Raw genomic sequence first — 24,711 nt, 5'->3', positions numbered from 1 at the left:
GAGAAGAAGGAAAAGGGAGAGAAGGGAAAGAAAAGAAGGGAAGGAAAAGGAGAGAAGGGAAGTGAAGGAAAGGGAAAGAGGGAAAGGAAAAGGGAGAAGGAAAGGGAAAGTGGGGAAGGAAAAGACGAGAAGGAGAAGGAAGGAAGGAGAAGGAGTGAAGGGGAGCAGAAGGAGTGAAGGGAAGGAGAAGGACTGAAGGGAAGGAGGGAAGGGAAGGGAAGGGAAGGGAAGGGAAGGGAAGGGAAGGGAAGGGAAGGGAAGGGAAGGGAAGGGAAGGGGACTTTGCCGTTTCGGGGCTCCCCGGGCCCGGCGCGCCCAGAAGGAGCCGAGCGCAGCATATGGCGCAGAGAGCCCGGCCGGGGGGGCACACCCCAACCCCCCCGGGCCGCGCTGCTGTGAGCAGCTATTTATTCCTCCCCCTGCAGATGTCCGTGAATGCGGCAGGAGCAGGGGGAGCAGATCTTTGGGCTCGGGGAGGGAGAAGCAGCGCTCCTTCCTTTTACCATGCTGTTGTCTGGCTTGATCTTGTCACTCCAAAGGGCCCCATTCAGAGGTATTCATGCATCTGCCTCGGGGGGACAATGGCAGCTCAGTTTATAAACTGTCTGTCCAGTTGCCTGCGGCCTTTAGTCCTTTTGTTTTCGCCCCTCTTAATAAACTTTTTGGGGGAGTTCATCAATACGCTTGAATAGCTGATGTTCTCATTCTCAGGGAGGGGAAGAACAGAAGGGCTCGGAGGAGTGGGGTTTGGGTTTTTTTCTATTTTATTTTTAACAGAGGTGGGGGTGGCGGGGTTTTGCCCCTTAAAGGAGAAGCGAGGCTTGAAAAGCGTCGGAATAAACCCGTTAAAAAAAAACCCAAAACAACCACACGCCACCAAATAATAATAATAAAAATAAAGTCGGAGCCCACCCCAACCAAACCCGCTATTGACAAGGGACGGGAAAATGCGCGACATTTAATTGCCCCCCAAACCCCACCCCAAGGCAATTTTCGTCCCGCCGGCAGAATCGAGACGATCCCCGGCTAATTTTACAGCTCTGCAAATATTGCGGGCAGAGGGATTGGGAAGGAATTTCGGAGAGCAGCCTCATTTCCAGGGGATTTAGGGCCGGGAGCCGCCTCTACCCTTTCCCCCTCCCGCTCCCCGTTCCCCCGGCACTCGCAGGAATCGCGGCCCCGGCGGGTCCATCCCCCCCCGCCCCAATCCCGGGAAGATCCCAAAGGCCCGAGTCCCGTCCATCCCCCCCGCCCCAGTCCCGGGAAGATCCCAAAGGCCCAAGTCCCGTCCATCCCCCCCCGCCCCAATCCCGGGAAGATCCCGAAGGCCCGAGTCCCGTCCGAGCCCTCCCCTCCCCTCCCTTTGCCCGGCGGGTCCTTTGTAGCCGGGCCCGGGCCGGGGGGGGCGCGGGGCCGCCCCATTTCCAAGGCTCGGCCCCCTCCCCGTGCCGGCTCCCCCTGTCCTCCCTTGATTTCTCTTTTAGGCGTTGATTTTCCTGGCAGCGCCTTCTCCCTCGCCCGGGCCGCCCCCTCGGCAGCGCTGCCTCCCCCGGCGGCTCCCGCTCAGCGCTTCAAGGCCCTAATGAGTGTTGACAAGTTTAATGAGTTTGTTTTAAAGAGGAAAAAACTGGTCAAGTCGAGATTTCCGAGTCAAATCCATTAGGGGACCCCATTGAAAGCTCTCCCGGCGGCCCGGGCGGCGCGGGGGCAGCGCCCCAAAACCGGCCCCGGGCTGGGGCTGCCCGGGGGGACCCGAGGAGGAGGAGGATGAAGGAAAGGGGGAAACCCATCCCCACAAACCCCCAAACCCACCCCGGCGGCCGGCGGGGAGCGTCCGGCCGGGCCAGAACCTGGCGGAACCTGGCGGGTTTGGGGAGGAAATTTCATTAAAAGCGCCCGCTGTGCCCCCCGCCCCCCTTTCTCCCCGCGGTGTCGGCGGCTCCCCCCGAGAGCCCGCGGAGGTCACGGCGAGTCAGGCAGTCTGACTCGGTGAACTCTGAGCCGGGCCGGGGAGGGAGGGAGCCCAGGGGGTTCTCCTTTTTCAATTTCGCCACTTCCTAGGTCTCTCCATTGTTCCAATTCCAAACAGCTGCTGGTGCTAATCTTGCGCTTATTTGCCATCGGGGGAAAAGGAAGAAATGCCCGAGCCTGGCGCTGCCCGCCGAGCCGGGCCCGGGGAGGGCGGGGGACAAAGGGGAGCCGCTCCTGAACCCGCTCTGACTCCGGGCCCCCCGGCCCCGCTCCCCCCCAGAGAAACCCGGGGCTCGCAGGGAGCGCCGCGCTCCCCAAAGCCGGGCCCGAGCGGGGGTTGGGGTTTTGGGGTTTTTATTCTTCCCAAAGGTTAAACCCCTCCATCCACTCGAAGTCTGGGGAAAAGCCGAGCTGGGAGCGACAGCAGCGGCCACAAAAGCCCGGCTGGGGGCGAACCTGGGGAGCTGCGCCCGCGAGGGTTTGGCTCGAGCTGGCTCCGGAGGATTTTATTATTTTAAAGCCGTTATTAAGAGGGGATGGAGAAAATGAAAGGGCTGCAGGAACCTCGCGCCAGAGGAACCACCCCGCTGGCACGTGTGGAGGTGGGGGAGCCCGGCCCCGCTCGGCCGGCGGGAGATCCTCTTTAACTCATTTATTGCCCTAATTAACAGGCCCGGGGGTGCCGGGAAACCATTCCAGCCCCTGGGCACCCCAGGGAGGGCGGGGAACGGCCCCTGACCAGCAGAGCCCCCCCAGGACCCCAACCCCCTGCCAGGAGCCCTCCGGCCGGACTCCCCCATTGCCGGGGCGGCCCCACGCGTGTCGGGGCCGGTTTGGGGGGTTCTTGGCGCTCCCATCAGCCACGGCCGGTCCTGCCGGGCCCGCGGCCTCTGGGGCCTTTATTGGTTTACCGAGGTGTTAATCCCCTCACAATCGAGTTGTCTGACCACGGAGCCCCGTCTCTATTCTTGTTTACATCTAATTACGGCGCTGGAACGCCGCTTCCCTTCCCACCCTCCCTCTCCTCTCCGGATTCCAGCCCCGGCTCCCGTCCCCAGCCCTTTCCAGCGGGTAAAGCTCCCCTCGGAAGGGAATTCCGGCCGCCTGGAATTCCCGAGGGCTGGAAAAAGGGGAAAAACCCCAAAACCGCTCGGCACCCCCGGCAGAGGCGGGCTCGGGAGCGCCCCGGGGCTCCCCGTCCCGGGCCAGCGGCATCTCCCAGCGCCCCTGGACGCAATGAGTTAATTCAATTAAAGGCCCTCACCCCGGCAAAGGGCCGGAGATGGGCCGGAGCCGCGCGAACAAAGGGCTTTTGGAGCTCGGAGGGCGCGGGGAGCCCCGGCCCCGGGTGTCCCCCGTGTCCCCCCGTCCCCGTGCCCCCTCTGTCCCCCCGTCCCCGTGTCCCCCCGTCCCCGTGTCCCCGCACCGGCGGCTCCGGGGTTAAACCCCAGCGAGCCGCGCCTGGGCTGCGATAGCGTCTCAGCCCTGGGGCCATTCCTCTAAATCAATTTTCAAAACAATCAGTTTAGGGGCTTTTAATTAAGCTTTAAACCGGCGGTTAAAAATAGCAGTTTACTTCTTTGGGATGCAAACGAGGCGAGCGTAAAAATAAATCAGAGAGACGGGGCCCGCTGCCTTTTGGGATTCGGGGAGACGCAGATTAAACACGTCCCAAGATTACAAGGATTTTTTCTCTCCCCCCCCCCCCCCTTTCTTTTAACACTTATTCTCTCTGGCAGCAGCTGCTCTTTCCCTGCCCGGCACCGAACTGTCCGCAGCGCCGGGAACGCGCCGCCTTTTCCCAAAGCAAAGGATTCCCCGGCCCGACCCCGGCTCAGCAGCAGGTTCATCGCCTTCCCCTGCACATCGTGAAATGCGAATAGTATTTTAAAAATAAAAATTAAAATATTTAAACTCGGCTCTCCGGTTTATGGCAAGGAGGAAAATCCTCTCGCCAGCGCCTCAAACTCAGCCCGCGCCCCGCCAGGACGAATTTGGTTCAAAAAGCCGAATTTAGGCTCCTTTGTAGTTTCCAAGCGGATCCTCCAGGTTCTGCCACCTCCCCGCCCGCCTCTCCCTTTGTCTGGGGCTTTCCTGCTCCCGGGGCCCGGCCCGGCCCCGACACCTCTAAATCCCTTCGGCCGAGCGGGTTCGGGGCTCCCGAAACGCCCCAAAAGCGGCTCTGTCCCGGCCCCGCGTTGGCCACAGTCACTGCGGGACGGCCCCGGGCGGTTTCTCCGCAGGTGCCCCCGGGCCGGGCCGGGCTCAGCCCCTCCCCCCTGCCGGCCCCACTGCGCTGGGGGCTCGCCCCCTCCTCACCCTCCAGAGCCCCCCAATCCCCGCTGCTCCTGCGGGGGGAGCCCCGGGGGAGCCGAGACCTTGACCCGCTGTGGGGACACAGTCCGGGCCGGGCCTGGGCGGGGATTCCCCCTGTGCCCCACATTTTGGGGTGAGGATCCCTTGGGGTCACAGCACGGCGGGGCGGGGGCTCCCGCAGCACCCCCAAGGAACACGGTTTGGGGTTTTTCCCTCCTTTCCCCCTTCTCTCCCAGCGGGAGGAAAACGCCAAATTCCCCGTGGGGGCGGGTGGACAAGACCTTTAAATAAAAAAAACTTAAATAGGAAGAAAACGCCACGCGAGGCAAAAATAAAATTAAATCTGAACAGGGGGTGGGAGAGAGAGCGGGATGGGGAGGGAGAAAAACCTTTCCCCGGTGGATCCGTCCCTCCCCAGCCCCTCTCCCGTCCCTTCCGCGCGACTTTCAGCCACTTTCCGCCGCTTTTTTCCGCCGCCGCTTCCCCGAGCATCCTCCCCCCGCTGCCGGGGCTCCTTCCCCCCCGCTCCCCTTCAGATCTCAGCGTGTTTGCTCTTGACTTCATCCACTAAGTCAATAGTTTGGAGATGCCCTCATCCTCAGAGGCCCGAGCCCCCCGTGTCCCCTCCCTGTTTTCTGCGGCGGATAATGGCAGCCTTTTGTCGTGTAATCAAGCTCCCGAGGGGTTGGGAGACAGATATAGATTCTTGGCATTTGTCGGTGAAAATGAAAGCTGGATTAGGCAGAGGCGGCTGCACACTCCATGGTAAAGGACAACAACTATTCCCCCATTGAAAGTCCCATTCTGGTTTGGTTATTTTATCTCTAAAAGTTGTTTGTATTTCTAAAGTGGCCATTGAGGCACTTAGAAAGTGTAGCAAGCTGTAAAGCCGCGCTCGCCCTCAAAGGCGGGCGCACAAAAAGGACTCGGGGTTAAGGGGAGACAGAAAAAACAGAGCGCGGGGAGAAAAAAAATACCCGCGGGGGAAAAAAAAAAAAAAGAAAAAAAAAAAAAAAAAAAAAGGAAAAAAAAATAGGGGGGGAGAGGAGGGGGCGGCAAAAAGAGTTAAAAACGATCGAATTCGGTCGGGGGAAAGTTTAAAATCGCCGAGAAAACTCGCGGGGAGCCCGCGGCCGCTTTTCCCCTTCCCGGGCGGGGGAAAAGTCACCCCGGCGTTTGGGGCTCCCCGGGGGTTTGGGCTGAGGGGATTTCTGCCCCCGGGATGAGCCCGGCCCGGCCGCTCCCAGCGCGGGGCCGCTTCTATCCCCCGGGACTGATCCCGGCCCGGGAATCCCCGCTGGATCCCCTGGTATCCCCCGGGACTGATCCCGGCCCAGCAATCCCCGCTGGATCCCCTGGTATCCCCCGGGACTGATCCCGGCCCGGGAATCCCCGCTGGATCCCCTGGTATCCCCCGGGACTGATCCCGGCCCGGGAATCCCCGCTGGATCCCCCGGTATCCCCCGGGACTGATCCCGGCCCGGGAATCCCCGCTGGATCCCCTGGTATCCCCGGGACTGATCCCGGCCCAGGAATCCCCGCTGGATCCCCTGGTATCCCCCGGGACTGATCCCGGCCCGGGAATCCCCGCTGGATCCCCGGGCACAGCTTGGCCGAGCCGGGCAAAAAAATGAGGAATTTCTCCCTCTCTGCTCCGTGAACCTGCGGGAGCGTTTTCCCTTGGGAACCGCGGAGTTCGGGAGTGATTTTTGCATCATTTTCCTCCCCAAAAAACATCCCTTGGGTTTCACCACGGAGGTTGCGCCTTCTCTTCCTCCTCCCACCCCCCGCGGTGAATTTGGGATGGCAAAACCCGCCTGCTTCGGTTTGTTTATTTAAAACACAGCCCAAAAAACCCCCAAAACGCCTCAGAAAAAACCAAAAACCAACAAACCGGCAAAACAAACGGTTTGTCAAAGCCTGCAAACTTTCCTCCTCCTTTTGCCTCAAGTTTTCGGGCGTGGAAATCGCCGCGATCCCGCTGCGAGCACAGCGAGCCCCGCGCGGGGGAGGGGCTGGGGCTGGAAGGAGATTAAGAGAAAAAAAAACTCTGGGAGAAAAAAAAAATAAAATATCAACGGAGAAACCAGGTACAACCCAAATATCCGCATTCCCAGGGAAGGAAAAAGGGGGGGAAAAAAGCTTCAAATAGCTCAATTTGCTGCTTTTTAGCATCAAACAGCATCATCTGCGGGAGTGGGGAAGGAATTTCAAAATAATTAAGTCGCCGCATGTGGGAAAAAAAAAAACCAATCCCGGATCCCTCTGGAAAAGGCCGGCCTGGCGCTGAACGCATAGAGATAAATATTTATAAATAAACAGAAATTATCCTTTAAAATCAGCAGCGGCCGCCGCCTCCCGGATCCTTCAGGGCCGTGCAGAGCTTGGGGGTCGTTAATTGGGGGTCATTAATTTGGAGTCATTAATTGGGGGTCATTAATTGCCCCCCCCCCCGGCCCGTTCAGGGCGGCGGCGCTTTCTCGTCCCGACCCCAAGTGCGGGGCCCGATTTAAACATCCCTGGACGTCCCCTGATGTCCCCTGAGTGTCCCCGAATGTCCCCTGATGTCCCCTGATGTCCCCTGATGTCCCCTGAGTGTCCCCGAATGTCCCCTGATGTCCCCGAATGTCCCCCGACCCCGAGGTGTCCTCTGCACCCCCGGCCTCTCCCTCCTGCCTTTACAACCCCCAAATCAATCGCGATTAAATCAAACTCGAGGCTCCTCGCGGGTGGGTTTTTCCCCCGGGTAAAAAACCCCAAATCCCGCCGGTCCCCGCGGAGTTGTGGGAGTTTCCCGGGTGGTTCCAGGAGCTTTTCCCCGACTCTGAGCCAGCCCAGAACCAGCCGGGTGCTTTCGGCTCCTCTCCGAAAGCGGCTTCTGGAATCAACTTTCCTCCCTTAATTCCCAATAAAAATGCAAATCGACGCGTCCCGGCCACGGGAATAAAAATAAATGAAATAAATGAAATAAATGCAATAAGTGACGGGGTGGCCCCGCGCTCCCGGGCCGGGAAAGGCAGCGGGGCAGGGCCGGGGTTCCGCATTCCCTTGGAAAATGGGAAAATGGCTTTTTTTCTTTTTTTTCCCCCCGGGTGCGGGCCCGGCGCTGGCAGAGCTGTCCCCACCCCCGCCCCTCTCCCGGAGCTGTCCCCGGGTCGCTTTGATCCCGGGCCGGGGACAAAGGCGGCTCTGAGGGTCGGGCCCGGGGCTCCCCCCGTGCCCAGGGTCAGCCAGGGGCTCCTTCCAATTTTAGCAACAAAAAACCACCCGAGGGGAGCGCGGTGAGAACCGAGGAGGCCTTTTCCTTTTCCTTTTCCTTTTCCTTTCCCTTTCCCTTTCCCTCCCTCGGCCGGGGCGGGCCCGGGGCAGGGGGGGAAAATATCGAGAGGTGCCCCCGAGCCCTCGGAAACATCCCCGGGGCGGGGGAGAGTCTTTGGGATCAGGGAGTGTCCTTTGGGGGGCAGGGAGAGCCTTTGGGGCAGGAAGAATCCTTTAGGATCAAGGATCGTCCTTCGGGATCAGGGACAGTCCTTTGGGGCACAGAGAATCTTTTGGGGCAAGGAAAATCCTTTGGAGGGCAGAGAGAGTCCTTTAGGGACAGGGAGAATCTTTTAGGACAGGGAGAGTCCTTTGGAGGGCAGGGAGAGTCCTTTGGGATCAGGGAACGTCCTTTGGGATCAGGGAGCGTTCTTAGGGGGCAAAGGAGAATCCCTCCGTGGGGCACAGGACGGTCCTTTGGAGGCAAAGGACGAGCCCTCAGTGGGGCAAGGGAACATCAACTTGTGGGGCAGCGGGACATCCCCCAGTGGGGCAGGGGACACCGCGATATGGGACATGCGACACCTCCCTATAGGGCAGCAGACAGCCCAGTGTGGGGCAGGGGACAGCTCTCCTTCTATGGGACAGGGGACACTCCCTATGGGATAAGGGACACTCCCTATAAGAGAGGGGACATTCCCTATGGGGCAGGTGACATTTCCTATAGGGCAGGGGACATTCCCTATGGGGCAGGTGACATTTCCTATAGGGCAGGGGACATTCCCTATAGGACAGGAGACATTCCCCATGGCACAGGGGACACCCCCGTGCCCCCCCCCCCCCCCGGAGCCGCAGTTTTCCCTCCGCTCCCCGAATTCCCCTCGGGGCCTCTCCCGGTGCGGGTGGGGGGACATCCCCACATCCACCCCATCGCCCTGTCCCGAGGAGAACCCGGCTGCTGGTTTTGGGAATTCTTTCCCAATATTTCCCTGGGAAAAGCCCCTCTCCGAAAACCCCCGCCAGCCCAAAAACATCTGGCGGATTTCACCAGCGAGAGATCCCCGCCCTGCCACGCCCCGCCTTGCCCTGGAGAAGTGCAGATGCAGAAATTCCAAATGATATTCCAAATAACATTCCCAATGATAATCCAAGTGATATCCCAACCGTTGTCCCAAATGATATTCCCAATGATATTCTGATGATATACCAAATTATGCCCCAAATTATATTCCCAATGATATCCCAATGATATTCCAAGTGATATCTCAAATTATATTGCCAGTGTTATTCCCAGTGACATCCCAAATGACATCCCAGTGCCCTTCCCGATGCCATTCCCGGAGCTATTCCCCGTTCCATTCCCGCTGCCATCCCCAGTCCCATTCCCTGTTCTATTCCCTGTTCCATTCCCGTTCCGTTCCCGTGGCCGGGCCGCCCCGCGGTGCTCCCGGAGCCCGATCCGGGTGCGGGGGGCTCGGTGGCGGTCCCGGAGAGGCGCGGCCGCTAATGAGGGCCGGGCGCTAACGAGGGCCGGGCGCTGATGAGGGCCGGGCGCTAATGAGGGCCGGGCGCTAACGAGGGCCGGGCGCTGATGAGGGCCGGGCGCTGATGAGGGCCGGGCGCTAACGAGGGCCGGGCGCTGATGAGGGCCGGGCGCTAATGAGGGCCGGGCGCTGTCAGTGCTGAACCCGCTCTGTGCTCCCGATAAGGGATCAAAGGCTCCGAGCGGCTCCATTTCCTGCGCTGCCTCCGCTCCTCCTCACCCGCTCCCTTTCCCTTGCCCCGGGGTTTGGGTTCAGTCCCCCTCTCGCTCTCCCCGAGCCAGCCCGTTCCGAGGGGATGCAGCTCCCCCCGAGGAGCTCCGAGCCCCCTCCAAAGGGATGCGGCTTCTTTTCGAGGAGCTCCGAACGCCCTCTGAATGACTCCAAACCCTCCCCGAGGAGCCCCAAACCCTTCCCAAGGGTATGTGGCTTCCCCTGAGGGGTTCCATACCCGCTCCCAGGAGCTCCGAACCCCTTCCAAAGGGATGCGGCTCCTCCCGAAGAGCTCCAAACCCCTTTGGAGAAGTTCCAAACCCTCTGCTTGGAGCTCCAAACTCTACTTTGAGGAGCTCCAAGCTCTCCCTTAGGAGCTCCAAACCTTCTCTAAGAGGATGCAGCTCCTCCCAAGGAGCTCCAAACACCTTCCCAGGAGCTCAAAACCCTTCCCAAGGGTATGTGGCTTCCCCTGAGGGGTTCCATACCCGCTCCCAGGAGCTCCAAACTCCCTCCAAAAGGATGCAGCTCCTCCCGAAGAGCTCCAAACACCTTCCGAGGAGCCCCAAACCCTCTCCGAGGAGCCCCAAACCCTCTCCGAGGAGCTCCAAACCTTCTCCGAGGAGCTCCAAACCTTCTCCGAGGAGCTCCAAACCCTCCCCGAGGAGCCCCAAACCCTCCCCAAGAAGCTCTAAACCCTCTCTCAGGAGCTCCAAATGTTCCCAAGAAGTTCCAAAGCCTCTCCGAGGAGCCCCAGGCCCGCCTGTCCCTCCCAACAGCCCCGAGGGCCGTTCAGGTGCGCGGGTCAGTTCCAGACGGTGTCTCCAAATTACCGCCACCATCATCATCAGCATCATTATCATCCTCATCGCCATCCTCCCTGCACCTCCCAAACCCGGCTCTGCCCGCGGCCTCCGCCCTCCCCGCGCCCCCCCGGCCCTTTCTTCCCCCCTTGTCCCCCAGTCCGGGTGACAAATGTCTTTATAAACTGGCATTAGTGACATCCCGCTCCTTTTGTGGCGCGGCCCCGCCGAGCGCCGGCCTCTGGGTGAGCCGGGAGTGAGGAGGAGGAGGAGGAGGAGGAGGAGGAAGGTGTTTTGGGAGGGGGATACCCCGACCCTCCCTCCCGAGCTCTGCTCCCTCCGGAGCTGCACCTGCGCTCCCAATTCCTCCATTCCTGCTTTTCCTGGGCCGAGGGGGGAGCAGGGGAGGAGAAACCCCCAAACCCAAATCTTGGGGGGTCTGGATCCCGCGCTGCCCCCTCTGCGCTCCCGGGGCTCCCCTTCCCTCCTCCCCTGCCCCTCTCAGCATCTCCTCGGCCGCCCAAAACCGCAGAGCCCAAACCAGGCTGAAGTTCCGATTTAATAAAGCACAAAATAAAAACCATTAAAAGGGCGGCTAAAACCGCGTGGGGGAGAGGAGAGAAAAGCGGCAGCCGATTGAAACTGGCATTTCCCCACACACACACTCCTTTTTCAGAATAATGCCCATAAATACAGAATATCTGCAAAGCCCAGGTCTGCAGAGGGGCCCGGATTCTTTTTTTTTTTTTTTTTTCCCTTTTGTGGCAAACGCAATTTCCCCCAAGATCCTTCACCCTAATGCCGGGGTAAGTCTCTCCCGGCTCTTATATGTGCTTTAAAACCCTGCCGCGGAAATTCCCCTGAAAAAATTTGGAAAAAAATCTTCTCGTGGGGGTGGAATTTGGGGCGGGGGGTGCGAACGGGCGGCGGGGGAGGGGGAGGAATGGGGAGGTTAATCCGGGTTTAACGCCGCGATGCAGTCGCAGGACCAGGGCTCGGCTGATTGTGTTATCTCTCCCCAACATTTGGGTCTCCCATATTTCACCCAGCCAAATAGCTGCGAGGGAAAAGTGCGTATGGAGGCACTCCTGACGCCTCAGGAAAATATGTTATTAATATCTAAATAACTTCCCAATACTGTCTCTAAATCTCCCCTTCGCCACTCCAGATGATGAATTCGTTTGAAGTGTTCTCCCGTCTCATCTTCCCTCTCTCTCTCCCTCCTTTTTTTTTCCCTCTCTCTTTTTTTTTTTATTTTTTTTTTTATTCCATACCCAGGCTTATTTCAAACTGGTAAATATCTAATTCCTTTAACCACGCTGCAGACACGTCTGTCCGCTCTCCCCGCGCGCAATTCCCGCCTGGAAAAGATCCCGGGCGGGAGAGCGAGGGAGCGCGGCCTCGAGCTGCTCCTTCTGATGGTTTCGGGTTAAAAGCGGCGTTTTGGGGGGATCTGATTGTTTGCGGCAACCCCCGGATCGCGCGCTTCCCTCTCGGCCTTTCCTGCCTTAATTCCGTCTCTGCGCCCTCCCAGTTCGGGCCCAAACCTGGGATTAGGGCGAGACCTCCCCTCTTCCTTCCTGCGCTGCCCTATCGCGGCTCCATCTCCCCCATTCCCCAAATCCGCTTCCTACCCGCCCTGGCTAATGAAATCACCTCCAAATTCCACATTAAAACGTCTCCGAGGCGTTTCCTCTCCCGTCCGGGGCTCCCCACCTGCCTCTGACCCCGAGATTTCCCTTCCCATCCCCCGCTCGGGGCTGGATCCTTCCCTTCTGCCCCAAAAAGGAGGGAGAGAGGGAAAAACCCCACCGCGAGCGAGGCGCGGGTCTCGGACATCTGATATTCCTCCGCTCCCTCCCGAGCCCCGCTCGCCGCATCCTTGTCTCAAGTTTGTTTTTTCAAACGCCTCGTGTTCGATTATTCTCGTTCATTCCCCTCTCCAGCCTTATCTCTCCTCCTCTCCTCTCTCCTCCCCGTCACACTCGATTTAGGCAGGAGTTTATCTTGCGAACATTTGCCGACTTTGTTTATGTAGCCCAGGTTCCCGTTCCCAAAAGCCACTGTTTGCCTTTGTAATTGTTATCTGTGTTTATTGTTGTACCTCATTTGTCTCAGCTTTTTTTGTGACATGTAAGCTCCGTGTGCGCCCGCATCCAGCCCCCCTCCTCCCTCTCCAGGATTTTTTTTTTTATTCCTCTTTCCCTCTCTCCGCTCTCCTCTCGGCCTGAAATATGCACAGAATAACTCAGCCTAAAGCCAATGAATTGCTTGACACCTCCCTATCTCTTCTCCTGCCCCCCATTATTAGAGCTGATCCCGCTCGCAACACTCACAAATCCCGCCTGGGCTCTGTTTGATTAGATTGCCAACCTTTGGTAATCCCTTGATTTGATGAAGTGTCTGCTGGCGGCCCCCCCGCGCTTCTAAACACACATTTACAGAGGAGCGGCCTGTTGGTTTTTACACCGCGCGATTGTTCGCCGATAACGCGGCCCCGCGCGGCTCCCGGACAAAGCCCTGCCCGGCTCTGGGGGTGCCCTGCTATTCCTGTGCCCCCCGAGTTCCCCCAAACCCGGCGGGACCCTCCGAACCCACCCCCGGCTCGCCGAGCCCCCAAAACACGGCGGGAGCAGCGCCGGCAGTTCCCGGCTGGAATTGTCCCTGTGCCCCTCCCGCGCTGTGCCCGGCCCCAGGGAACCCCAAAACCGGAACCCCGATCCCCCTTTTACCCCAAACCTGAACCCAAATCCCGCCCCTCTCCGGCTTCCCCCCGAAACCTGAACCCCGATCTCCCTTTTACCCCCAAACCTGAACCCCGATCCCGCCCCTCTCCGGCTTTTCCCCAAAGCCTGAACCCCGATCCCGCCAGTCTTCATCTCCCCCCCAAAACCTGAACCCCGATCCCCCTTTTACCCCCAAAACCTGAACCCCGATCCTGTCCCTCTCCAGCTTTTCCCCAAACCTGAACCCCGATCTCGCTCCTCTCCCTTTTCCCCCAAAATCCGTACCCTGATCCCGCCCATCTCGTTTTTACCCCCAAATCAGCCGAGGGAACAAAGTTGGGGGGCACAGAGCGGAGTGCGGAAAATCCCCTAAAACCCCGCGTTTTCACCCCAAAACCGAACCCGGGGGGTCCCCGCGAGCATCCCCCGCTCCCCGCGGGGCTCGGGGGGGCAGCGCCGTCTGTCCTGCGGGGGGACCCGCTCGGGGCCGGGGGACCCCCCAGAGCCCCCCCCGGGTCTGGGCCCGGTGAATTCCCCCCATCGACCCCCCAGCGGCGCCCCCCGAAATCTGTGGGGTCCCCAAATTCCGCCCCCCCAGCGAGGCAGAGAGCGGCGCCTCCGCCCCCGATAAACAACAACAACAACCCCCAAATAATAATTATAACAACAGCAATAAACAGCGCCAGCACCTCGCTCTTAACAAGGATATAAATATATATATATATATAAAATAAACATATATTAAAAAAAAATAAAAGAAAAAACCCCAAGTGAAGCCTCATGAATATCCGCCCAGGGCTAGCTGGAGTGAGCCGTTTAAAGATGAAAGTGCAAAGAAATAAAGGCTCAATTTAATCTGCCTTAAAACCCTTCAACTTAACGTTTGTGCTGGGAACTCAGAGAGTGAGTACTGATTGGGGATAAATACATTTCTTAGCATGCCTTGGAGCTATTACACCCTTCTCCAACACAGCTCCCTATTCAACAGCCACAGTTTTCATTACCAGCTCTAATAAGTCTTAACATTATTAAATGCCAAGCAGACGATAGAAAGAAACAGGCGCAGGGTGGAAGCTTTCTTTCCCACTTAAAAAGAGAGAGCATTTAGGGCTGTCTTCCCCCGGCTCCCCGCGAGGAGAACCCGCCACGGAGCGTTTGGCAGCGGCGGAATTAAAAAAAAAAAAAAAAAAAAAAAAAAAAAAAAAAAAAAAAAGAGAGATTTTTTTTTTTTCCAAAATAAAAAAGCAAACTCAAAGTTTTGTGGTTTGGGGTTTTTTTTTTCTCGCCCCTTTTCTCCCCGCAGCTCTCCATCGCGTTGGGCGCAGAAATTGATAAAAAACCCTCTGCGCGGTTCCAGTGAAAATTGGGTGGAGGGAGAGAGGGCACTGAAGGGATTTTAATTGTGAAATCGCCTTGTTTTCCAGCAGGAATTGCGGGGTTTTTTTCCAGCAGGAATTGCGGGGTTTTTTTCCAGCAGGAATTGAGGGGTTTTTTCCAGCAAAATTCGGGTGTTTTTTTTTTTTTTTTTCCCCAGCAGAAATCGCGGCGTTTTCCAGCGCGCAGCCGCCGCCCCGTCAGGGTTTTACAAGCGGGATCATCAATTATCTTAATTGGGGCCATTAAAACTTTCCCAGGCGTTAAAACCCGCCCGGGCAGCGGGAAATTCGGAATTTTGGACGCTCCTTTCGGAGTCACGGCTTTGGAGATGCGCAGAACACCCCCACCAAAAAAAAACCAAAACCAAAATAACCCGAAAAAACAAACCGAATTCACGCTGCTTTTTTTTTTTTTTTTTCTTTTTTTTTTTTTTTTTTTTTTTTTTTTTTTTTTTTTTTTGTGGGGGATTTCTCCTCGGCGCCAGGGCGATAAAAACCCCGGGAATTGGGGGAAAACTGGGATTTCTCCGCGGGGCCGGGGGAGGCTGTGCGCGCTCGGAGGGAGCGCGGCGCTCCACAGGCTCCGGCCGCGGGAATTTGCCCAAATTAGCCCCCTTTCATCCGGGAACGGGGGCTCGTGTTTGATTTGTCCGCCGCCTCACCCATGAAGGCAGTAGGGAGCGTTTTGTTTTGCCTCCTGACACGCACTTCTGTGCGCGCTAATCACGGATAAAAAGCTCCCCGCTCCTTCATTCTTTTTTTTTTTTTTTTTTTTTTTTTTTTTTTTTTTTCGGTCTATTCTTTTGGGGGTGGCGACGGGGAAAACGCGAGGGGAGAAAAAAAAAAACAAAACAAAACAAAATAAACCAACCAAAACCAAACCCAACCCGCGCTTTCAAAAATAAAGATATTTTTCCGAGCGGCGAGCATGGCTGAAAACACAACTTAACCCCCCCAAATCTCCTTTTTTTTCTTTTTTCTTTTTTTTTTTTTTTTCCTTTAATAAAATTAAAACCAGCCCGAAAGTGAGCGGGGGGAGCTCCCGGCGGACACAATGGCCCCGGATTGCAAATGAGCATCGCCCCTCTCCCAAATCACAGCAACATTTTGCAGCGTCCAACGGCTCGGCCTTTCTGCAGCAGCCGCTGCGATAATATTACAAAACTATCTAACAGCGGGGAGTTTTGAATAATTTATCTCCCTTTCTTCCCGTCCTCGGCCCTTTGTCCAAAAGTTTTTCTCCTCCTCGCGGAATTTTGAATGAGAATGGACGCGCCCTCCCTCCCCCATCCCTTTACTCCATTTTTTAAGGCAGCCTCGGGTTTTTCCCCCTTCCCCCCCCCCCCCCCCCTTCTTTCTTTTTTTTTTTTTTTTTTTTTTTTTTTCCTTTTCTCTCTCTCTCTCTCTGTTTTTTCCCCCCTCCGCTGTTTGCTTTTGTGGTCAGGAATCTTTTCCTTAAAAACCTTCAATAGACCCGAAGGTCTTTGTAAAGTGAAGTTCATCTTCAAGGTTGGGAGAAAAAAAAAAAAAAGAAAAAAAAAAAAAAAAAAAGGATCGTATCCTTAAAAACAAAATAAAATCGAACCCTTTTTGTGCACCACCTCCCGTGGTGGGGGCTCGGGGGAGCCTTTTCTGCCCCAAAATTTCCTCCACGTCTGGGTTGTCCCAAACTGGGGGAAATTTGGGATCCACGGGGCAAGTCCGGAGGCGATTCCCAGGCCGGGGCTGGGGGCGAACCCCGCTCACCCCGAGAGCCACAAACCCCAAACCCGGCTCCGGCCCAGCCCCGTCCTCTCTTCGCACCAGTTCGGGAGAAACCCGGCGATTCCCCACTGCCCGCGCCCCGGGACTCCCCAAAGCGCCGTTTTCTCCCCAAAGGGCCGAGCTCTGTCACAGCGGGCCCGTTCTGTGCCCGAACCGAGCGGCTCCAGCGGGCCCGTTCTGTGCCCGAACCGAGCGGCTCCAACCGCCCCGTTCTGTGCCCGAACCGAGCGGCTCCAACGGGCCCGTTCTGTGCCCGAACCGAGCGGCTCCAACGGGCCCGTTCTGTGCCCGAACCGAGCGGCTCCAACCGCCCCGCTCTCCCGAGCGCCTTCCCCGAGCAATCTCCGGATGCTCCCTCCAAATTCCACCTTTGTTTAATTTCTTTTTTTCCTTTTGGAATCACGGCGCTGCCCGCAGTCCAATTCCCTCCCCCCGAGGCCGCATTCCCAGCTGGGGAAAGTTGGAATTTTCCAAGGCCGGGAGGAAATTTGGGAGGTGAGAAGAGCCCGGCCCGGCCTGGCCCGGAGCCCTCCCGCCTGCGCCGCCAGGATTTCCCCGGATCATTTCTCCGGGGTTATTTCCCCTGGATCATTTCCCGGGATATTTTTCCCGGGATGATCCGGGGGTGCAGCGGCCCCCCCGTGTCCCCGCGGCGCCGGCGGCTCCGGCCGCTAATTGATATTGATCGGCGCCATCGGTCACCTGTCAGCCCCGGGTCCAGGGGACCACTTAGGCGGCGGCAGCGAAATCTGTTTAACAAATTCATTTACGGCCTCCGAGGTGCCTCTTCCCCCCCTCCGGCCATTCCCGGCTTTTTTTTTTTTTTTTTTTTTTTTAATGGATAATTGATCCCGAGCAAAAAAGCACGGCCAACTCTTCCTCCTGCTGCTGCCAGCGCCGCTCCCCGCAGGGAGGTTGGATTTTTTTGGGAAAACCCCAAAGCGGGCGGCTCTGGAGCCACCCCCGGCGGTCGGGCCGTGTCCCCGGTGTCCCCCCGGCGGTCGGGCCGTGTCCCCGGTGTCCCCGGTGTCCCCCCGGCGCGGCGCGGGGACGCGCGGTACCTTTGTCGCCCAGGATGCCGTCGATGCTGTGCTTGGCCTTCTTGTCGCCGTCCTCCTCCTTCTTGTCGCAGTCCTCGTCCTCCTCCTTCTTGCCGAATTTGATGCGGAGCACGCGGCTAATCGAACTCACTAAACCTCGGACAGTCAAAGGCAGAAAGGCGAGTATAAGCTGCCTGGGAAATGCGGGACCGCCGGGAACGCCGCTCGTCCCGCGGGGATGCACCTGCCGGCAGCTCCCGCTCCCCGAATTCCCCGAGCGGGATGGGCCGGGGTCAGCCCCGGGATGTCCCCACAGCCCGGGACGGGCACACGCCCTGGGCCTCCACACGCTCTGTCACCGGGAAAATCGCCCCAATTCCCCAATTCCCCACAGCTCCCACAGCCGCGATGGAGCTCCGGGCCTGCTCTGGCCCTACAGAGCTGCCCCAAAACCCACAGGGACCTCACAGCCGAGCGCCCCCGACCCCAAACACATCCCTGCGGGCCGGCCTTTGGGATCCAGCCTCGCTCCCCAGACCCCAAACACATCCCTGCGGGCCGGCCTTTGGGATCCAGCCCCGCTCCCCAGACCCCAAACACATCCCTGCGGGCCGGCCTTTGGGATCCAGCCTCACCCCCCGACCCCAAACACATCCCTGCGGGCCGGCCTTTGGGATCCAGCCTCACCCCCCGACCCCAAACACATCCCTGCGGGCCGGCCTTTGGGATCCAGCCCCGCTCCCCAGACCCCAAACACATCCTGCGGGCCGGCCTTTGGGATCCAGCCCCGCTCCCCAGACCCCAAACACATCCTGCGGGCCGGCCTTTGGGATCCAGCCCCGCTCCCCAGACCCCAAACACATCCCTGCGGGCCGGCCTTTGGGATCCAGCCCCGCTCCCCATGGATCTCGAGATCTCTCATGGATCTCACAGATCCACCATGGATCTTCGGATCTCTTGGGATCTCTAGATCTCATGGATGTTTGGATATCCAATGGATCTCTGGATCTCATGGATTTCATGGACCTCTGGATCTCTGATGGACCTCTGGACTTCATGGATCTCTTGGGGTCTCGGGATCCCATGGATCTCTCTGGATCCCATGGATCTCTCGGGATCCCATGGATCTCTGCCCCACGGGGACGTTGCTGCGCAGCCCCCACAGCGCAAATCCCAGCGGGACAAACCGGGCTCCCCTTTTCCCCTGGATCTGGGGGGCTCCTCCGGGGGTCTCCCCCTGCCCCAGCAGCCCCGGCTGTCCAGGGAGCTGGGGCAAGTTGGGAAAAAGGTTTTGTTTGTGCCAGGGCGCAAATCCCGGGGGTTGCTCAGTGTGATTTCCCCCCTCCATCCAAGCACAGCCGGGAGCGTGTTTGGATCCTCTGGAAAACCTTTCCCGTGGGATCATCGTTCCCACAGGCCGGGGGATGGTGGCCAAGCTGCCTTCTCACCTGAGGGCACCGTGCTGCGGTCGCAGTGCCCGTCCTTGAGCAGCCGGTCCCGGATCTCCCAGCTGAACATCCCGGGGTTCTCCCGCTTGTATTCCTCGATTTTCTTCTCCACGTCGGGAGTCGCGACCTGCTTTTGTGACCAAGGGGCGCCGGGGGGTCCCCGCGGGGCGGACGGACGGGAAAGGGAGAGAGAGGAGGTGGGAAAAGCGCTTTTAATTCAAAAGAATTGAATTCCTGCCCTGCCCGGCCGGGCCGCGGGGTTTGCGGTGGAAAATTGGGAGCGGGAGCGGGGAAAGGAAGGAAATAAAGCTGGGAAAAGGCCCTGCTGCCCCAAATCCTAAAAGTGGGGTCTCTGGGGGCCGGGAGAGCCGGCGGGGCGGGATCACCCTGAGCTCCGGTGCAGGGGACACGTTTTGGGGTGTTTATGGACACGCAGGGATCCCCTATCCCCGAGCAATCCGGATTTCCCTCTCCCCGCACCCGCCGGGGCCGCTCCAAGGGCACCACTTGTTGCACGTGGGAGCCACAAAAACCAACCGCTTTAATCCATCCCTCACTCCAGCTCGGGCCGCGCTTTCTCCCCGTCAGAGGCCGAAAATCGCAGCTTTATTAAAACCCTCTCCCCGCCAAAAAAAAAAAAAAAAAAAAAAAAAAAAAAAAAAAAAAAAAAAAAAAAAACAACGCTTGGAAAACTCCAAAAAGCGGCGGAACTGGGGGGCGCGGTGCCCGCAGCGCACACTCACCCTGGGCTTGCTGCCGCCGATGGCCCCGGGCCGGATGGAGCCCGTCTCCTGGTAGCGGCAGAGGATTTTGGAGACGCAGCCGTGGGAGACGCGCAGCTGGCGGGAGATCACGCAGGGCCGGATGCCGTGGTGCGCCATCTCCACGATCTTGTGGCGGATGTGGTTGGGCAGCGGGCGCCCGTTGATGAAAACCCCTCCGAGCTGGTTCACCCGGCCCTGGCCCAGCGGCGTGGACACTGCGGGAAAAACGGACCCAAAAATACCCCGGGGAAAAGTTACAATAAAGAGAGGGAAACCCGGCGTGTCTTCCCCCGCGCCTCCCGCTTCCCTCCCGGGATCTGGAGGTTTGAGGAAGGGGGAAAGTCTCGCCCGTCCCCGCGCTCGGTGTTTGTCTGTCCCGGTGTTTGTTTGTTTGTCCCGGCGCCGCGCGGGAGATTTTCCCATGGAAAGTGAGAAATGAGGAATCCCCCCGAGCCGCTCGCCCGTCCCCGTGTGTCCGTCCCCGGGAATCGGTCCCGATCAGGGATTCCACACCTCGGTTTGAATCATTCCCGGCCTTTTAAACGCGAGAAGATCCAAACCCGCACGACAAAACCCTCCCAAAACTTCCCGGTTTTCCCCCAAAAAACTCCCTGCGCTTTTCTCCTCAGTTCCCGGGGCTCCGCTTTCAAACTAACTTTTGGCAATCACCTCTGAAACACCCTCGGGACGGTTTTTTGGGGTGGTTTGGGGGGGTTTTTTTGGGTGGGTTTGGGGGTTTTTACACGCGGCCGCTCGGCCGCCGCCTCTCCGGGCGCGGGAGCCCTTCGCCCCCTCCCCAGCTGATGGAACACCTCGCCCGGCAGATCTGGCAGATTAATACGATTTCACAGCCTGGAAATTAAAGCGAAAAAGGAGGGAGGGAGGACGGGAGGGGGGCAGAACTCAGCTGGGTAATTTGCGCGAGGCTGGAGGGGGCGAGCGCCAGGCGAGGCGAGGGGGGCGGATTTTTATTCTCTTTTTTTTTTTTCTTTAATAAATATATTTTTCCCCTCTCTCTCTCCTCTCTCTTGCTACAAAGAAAAGTCGATTCCAGAAATTGCCTGGCGATTTAGCGAGAATCATGCACCGCTAATTCCGAGTCACTTTGGCCGGCGCTCCCTGGATGTATCATTATCGACAGATAACACTCGAGTGGCCAATTTTACATTCAAGAGCCGCTAAAAGCGCCGGCCGCTCTCTCCTTTCATTATTCCCAGTCATGTTGTGCAAATATTGTTGTAATCCTTTGATCCTTTCCCTTGCCGTCTGTTTTACTTCATTTGCTACAGAAAAGCACTTGAGCAAATCCCCGCGCCCTGTGTGTTTTGCAGCCTGCGTGGTTTTCCGCGCCTTTGCCTTTCGCCACTTGAGCACGGCCGGGATGAAATTTTCTCCGCTTTTAATAAATGCGGCCAGAGGGGTCCCGGATAGAAATTTGCCTTTTTTTTTTTTTTTTTTTTTTTTTTTTTTTTTGGCGGGGGGAGGAATGTGCCTGGAAATAATGAAATAATCGCCCCCCGTGACAAAGGCAGGCGGAGGGAGGACGGGTGACACTCTCTCGGCGAGGTGACAGCTCCCCGGCCCCGGCCAAGGACATCCCGGCCGCCCGCTGCTCCAGGAGCATCCCCGGGTAAAAGGGTTTTATTCCTATTTCCCCCCTCCGGAAAGTTCAATCCCGTCACTTTGGTCGGTTTTTCCCCAACCCGCCCCGGCTTTGGCGTGGAGCTGAAATTGTCGGGATGTTCAAAACCCAGCCCGTCCAAAAAAACCCCAAAGCTGGAGAAGCTGCCCCAAAAATCCTGTGAGATGCCCGGGAATACTCGAAACACGGGAAAACAGCAAAAGCAGATCCCGAGAATTCGCGGGGGCTGGGAAGGGGCGAGAAGTTGGGAGAATTTGGGGAACCCCCCCGGAGCGGATTTCGGCCGCCCCAAGAGCCCCCGCCGGGCGATTCCAGAGGGCTGGAGCAGCGCTTTTCCAGGATTTCCAGACCTAAGGCCCCCCCAGTTAATTTCAGTGGGATGGAGCGGCGCTTTTCCTTTTCCAGACCTAAAGGCTCCCTGATCATTCCAGAGGGATAGTGCAGCGCCTTTCCATACCTAAGACCCCCCCCCCCGCCCAGTGATTCCATAGGGATGGAGCGGATCTTTTCCACACTGAAAGCCAGATAATTCCAGAGGGATGGAGCAGCGCTTTTCCACACCTAAGGCCCCCCACGACTGATTCCAGAGGGCTGGAGCAGCGCTTTTCTAGGATTTCCAGACCTAAACACCCCCCGTAGTTAATTCCAGAGGGATGGAGCGGCGCTTTCCCAAACCTGAGGCCCCTCGGATGATTCCGGAGGGATGGAGCGGGTCTTTCCCACATCCAGCCCCCCCCCGGTTAATTCCAGAGGGACGGAGCGGCGCTTTTCCAGACCCAAGCCCCCCTCGGTAATTGCAGCGGGCCGGAGCGGGGTTTCCCGGTTTCCAGACCTACCTTCCAGCGGGAAGCCGGTGCGGGGGTAGTTCTGCCCCGGCGCCGGGCGCATCATCCGCGGCACCGTCCCGGGCAGCGCTGCCATGGTCGGGGGGCGGCCGAGGGGCTCCGGGGCCAACCGGGGCTGGGGGGGACACCGGGCACCACCGGGGGGGCTGCGGGGCCGCCTCTTCCCACCTTCCCAGCCCTTCCAGCGGCTGCAAAACAAGGGAGAAATCTGGGGCTCCGAGCGGGGAAAGAAATCTAATAATAATAATAACGGCAACGATAATCAAAAAATAAGCGGGGAAAAAATTAATTTAAATCCTGCAAGGCTCGGGATGAAAGGAGTGGGGATAGAAGTGGGAAGGAGGGAGGGGGGATCACCCACCAGAAATTCCCGGGAAAGTTTTTGGGGGCTGCGTCCCGAGCGGCCGCTCCGCTGGAATGTCACCGGGAGGAGCAGAGCGCGGCCAAAGTTGCCGGGGAGCTGGGCCGGGCTTGGGGCTGGCTTAGGGATGGGTTAGGGATGGGTTAGGGCCGGCTCGGGGCCGGCTCAGGGCTGGGTTAGGGCTGGCTCAGGGCTGGTTTAGGGCCGGCTCGGGGCTGGGTTAGGGCCGGCTCGGGGCTGGCGGGGGGCAGAGCGGGGGGAGCCGCGGCCCCCCGGGTTCGCTCCGTGCGCTGCGGCTCTTCCTCTCGCGGCGCGGCTGTGGCAGCGCTGGAGGGATGGACCAGGAGGAGGAGGAGGAGGAGGAGGGGGCTGGAAGTTGCTCCAGCGGGGAACTTGGGGCGGTGGGAAGGACGGGCGGGCTCTGATAGGCTCCCTTCCCTTTCTTTTATGGGAAGGGGGATCCGCGCCGGGCCGGGCACCAATGGGAGCGGAGCCCCGCGCTCCTTCCCAGAGGTTTTTCTTCTTTTTGGGGGATGTTTTTAGTCATTCTCAGGCTCCTCGTGGAAAGCTGAGGTGCTGCTCGAGCGGCTGGAAGAGATAGCGGAGTGAAACAGAGCAGGGAGAATTTAGGAACTGTAGGGTTGTGGTTGTTTGGGGTTTTTTGTGGGTTTATTTTATGGGTTTTTTCGCACCCTAAGCGGGTTCCAGGAGGGGAAAGGCGGGTGGGGCATGGGCTGAGCCCGACTCGAGGTGAGGAAACTTCGGCATGGATTGAAAAATAAAATAAAAAAAAATTAAAAAAATTTAAAAAATAAAAATGGGAGATAAAACAGCATTCAAAAAATTAATAAATTTTGAAACGAATGAAAATTAAAATGAATAAAAATTAAAATTAATAAAAATGAAAGCAAATAACAATTAAAATAAAGTTAATATTAAAAAAGAAAAATTAATAATATCCTGAGAAAATTTTAAAAATCAAATTAAATAAGAAATAAATGGAATAATAATAAAATTAGCTAAATAAATAAAAATTTTGATTTATTAATTAATTAGACGCCCCCCTAAAGGCGCCCCTCACCCCGCTCCCTCCGGGGGGTGTGAAAGGCTCATCCCGACCCCCCCCCGCTCTGTGGGGCCGAGTTTGGGACCTTCCCCGGCCCAGGTGCGTCCCTCATTAATTAACAGCCTGGTTTAATCGCGGGCTGGGCCGGGCCGGGCCGGGGGGAGCATTCCCGGTTCCCCAGCCCAGGCTTTGGGAGCTTTGGGAAGGGGCGCAGCGGGACGTGACGCCGGCGCCGGCGCTGCCTTTTGTTCGCAGCTGTAAAAGGGGCTCGGCCCCGCCGCCTCCTCCCCAAAGCCCCCCGGGAGGGGCCGGGGGCGGCGCCGGGGCTGCCCGGCCCCAAAGGCGACCCCAAACCCCCGTCCTGCCCCCCCCGGCCGGACACAACCCTCGGCCCCATCCTCTTCCTCAGCCCGGCCTAAAGCCGCGCCTAAACCTGCCGCGGTTTGAACCTTTCCCTCCTCAAACCCACCCTCGATCCCCTCTGAAATAATAAAATAAAAATTCACCGGGACAGGGTGGGGAAGGGAAAAAAATCCATTTAAAAATAATTCTTCCCGCGGTGTCAAGTTGCGCCCCAACTCTGAGCCCGGCCCGGGCGCGACTTTGGCAAACGAAAATAAATCCCGCTCCTTCCCCCAAAAACCTCCAATTCCCGGAGTTTTCGGGGGAAAAGCTCCGGCCCGGCCCCGCCGCATTCCTGCCGCAATAATTCAATTATTTCCCGGGCTGGGGGGGAAGGAGCCTGGGAATAAAGTTGAAAATTAAATATTTCTGCTCTCCCGGCGCTGGGGGAAGGTGAGACCCGGCGGGCCGGGCCCCAGCCCTCGCTCCCCGCCGCTCCGGGGTCACCTCCCTCCCCGGCAGGAAAACCCCGCGCTCCAAACGCCGCCCTTGTTCTCCCTCCGTCCCTGGAGCTGCGGGAAGATGCGGCACTTCCAGGGCAAAAACAAAATACGGGGAAAATTCACTTTCTCCTGCAGCTCCGGCCAGTGCCCACGGAAACAGCTCGATTTGTTATTATTATTATTATTATTGTTGTTGTTGTTGTTGTTGTTGTTGTTGCTGCGGCGGCCGCAGCCCGGGGTTGGTCCGGGGGGCTCAGGGGGTGACAGGGACTGTCCCCGTCCCCACCCATCTCCCCCAAAATCCCTTCCCAGGAGGGCTCACCTGCGCCAAACCCTTTTTGGGGTTAAAATTGATTTTTTTCAGTATTTTTTCTCAGTTTTCCCATCTTTTCCCGGCTCTGCCTCGCGGACAAAAGGCGAGCGCGGCTTCCCCGGGGAGCGCCGGATTAAACCCCGCGTCCAGCGGGATTCCCGCCCGCTTCCCGGAGCTCTCCCGGCGGGAATGCCGCTCCCCACCTTCCCCGCCGCATCTCCATGGTTTCCTAAGGTATGTTCGTGCTCGATAAATGCCGCCGCTCCCGGGGGAACGCGCGCCGGGACCGCGCTGGGATTATTTGGGATTTTTTTAGGAGCATCCCGTTATCCCTCGCGGGAGGGTTTCCGACTTGGATGCGCGCGTGGAAAGGCGGATTTTTGGGATAAAAAGGCTCCACATCCCATTTTCTCCGTGGG

At 58.1% G+C, this 24,711-nt stretch overlaps 1 protein-coding gene across 3 annotated transcripts in view; it reads right to left on the bottom strand.

The window, feature by feature from the left end:
- The window catches only part of PAX7 (paired box 7), a gene marked incomplete at both ends in the record, with an annotated part of 108,584 nt that extends 86,801 nt beyond the window's left edge, over positions 1-21,783 (bottom strand). For 2 of the 3 annotated variants that reach the window (XM_083876651.1, XM_083876653.1), the window contains 4 exons: positions 17,030-17,158; positions 18,457-18,586; positions 19,200-19,435; positions 21,699-21,783. In XM_083876651.1, the coding sequence (XP_083732777.1) occupies positions 17,030-17,158; positions 18,457-18,586; positions 19,200-19,435; positions 21,699-21,783 (580 nt within the window). Of the gene's footprint in view, positions 1-17,029; positions 17,165-18,456; positions 18,587-19,199; positions 19,436-21,698 lie in introns of all 3 variants that reach the window. The other variant, XM_083876652.1, reaches the window with a different exon arrangement.
- Positions 21,784-24,711: the final 2,928 nt, after the last annotated feature.

This window comes from Zosterops lateralis (genome assembly GCF_965231275.1).
Source record: "Zosterops lateralis genome assembly, chromosome: 22".
Classification (NCBI taxonomy): Eukaryota; Metazoa; Chordata; class Aves; order Passeriformes; family Zosteropidae; genus Zosterops; species Zosterops lateralis.
This window is presented reverse-complemented; position numbering and strand designations above follow the sequence as displayed.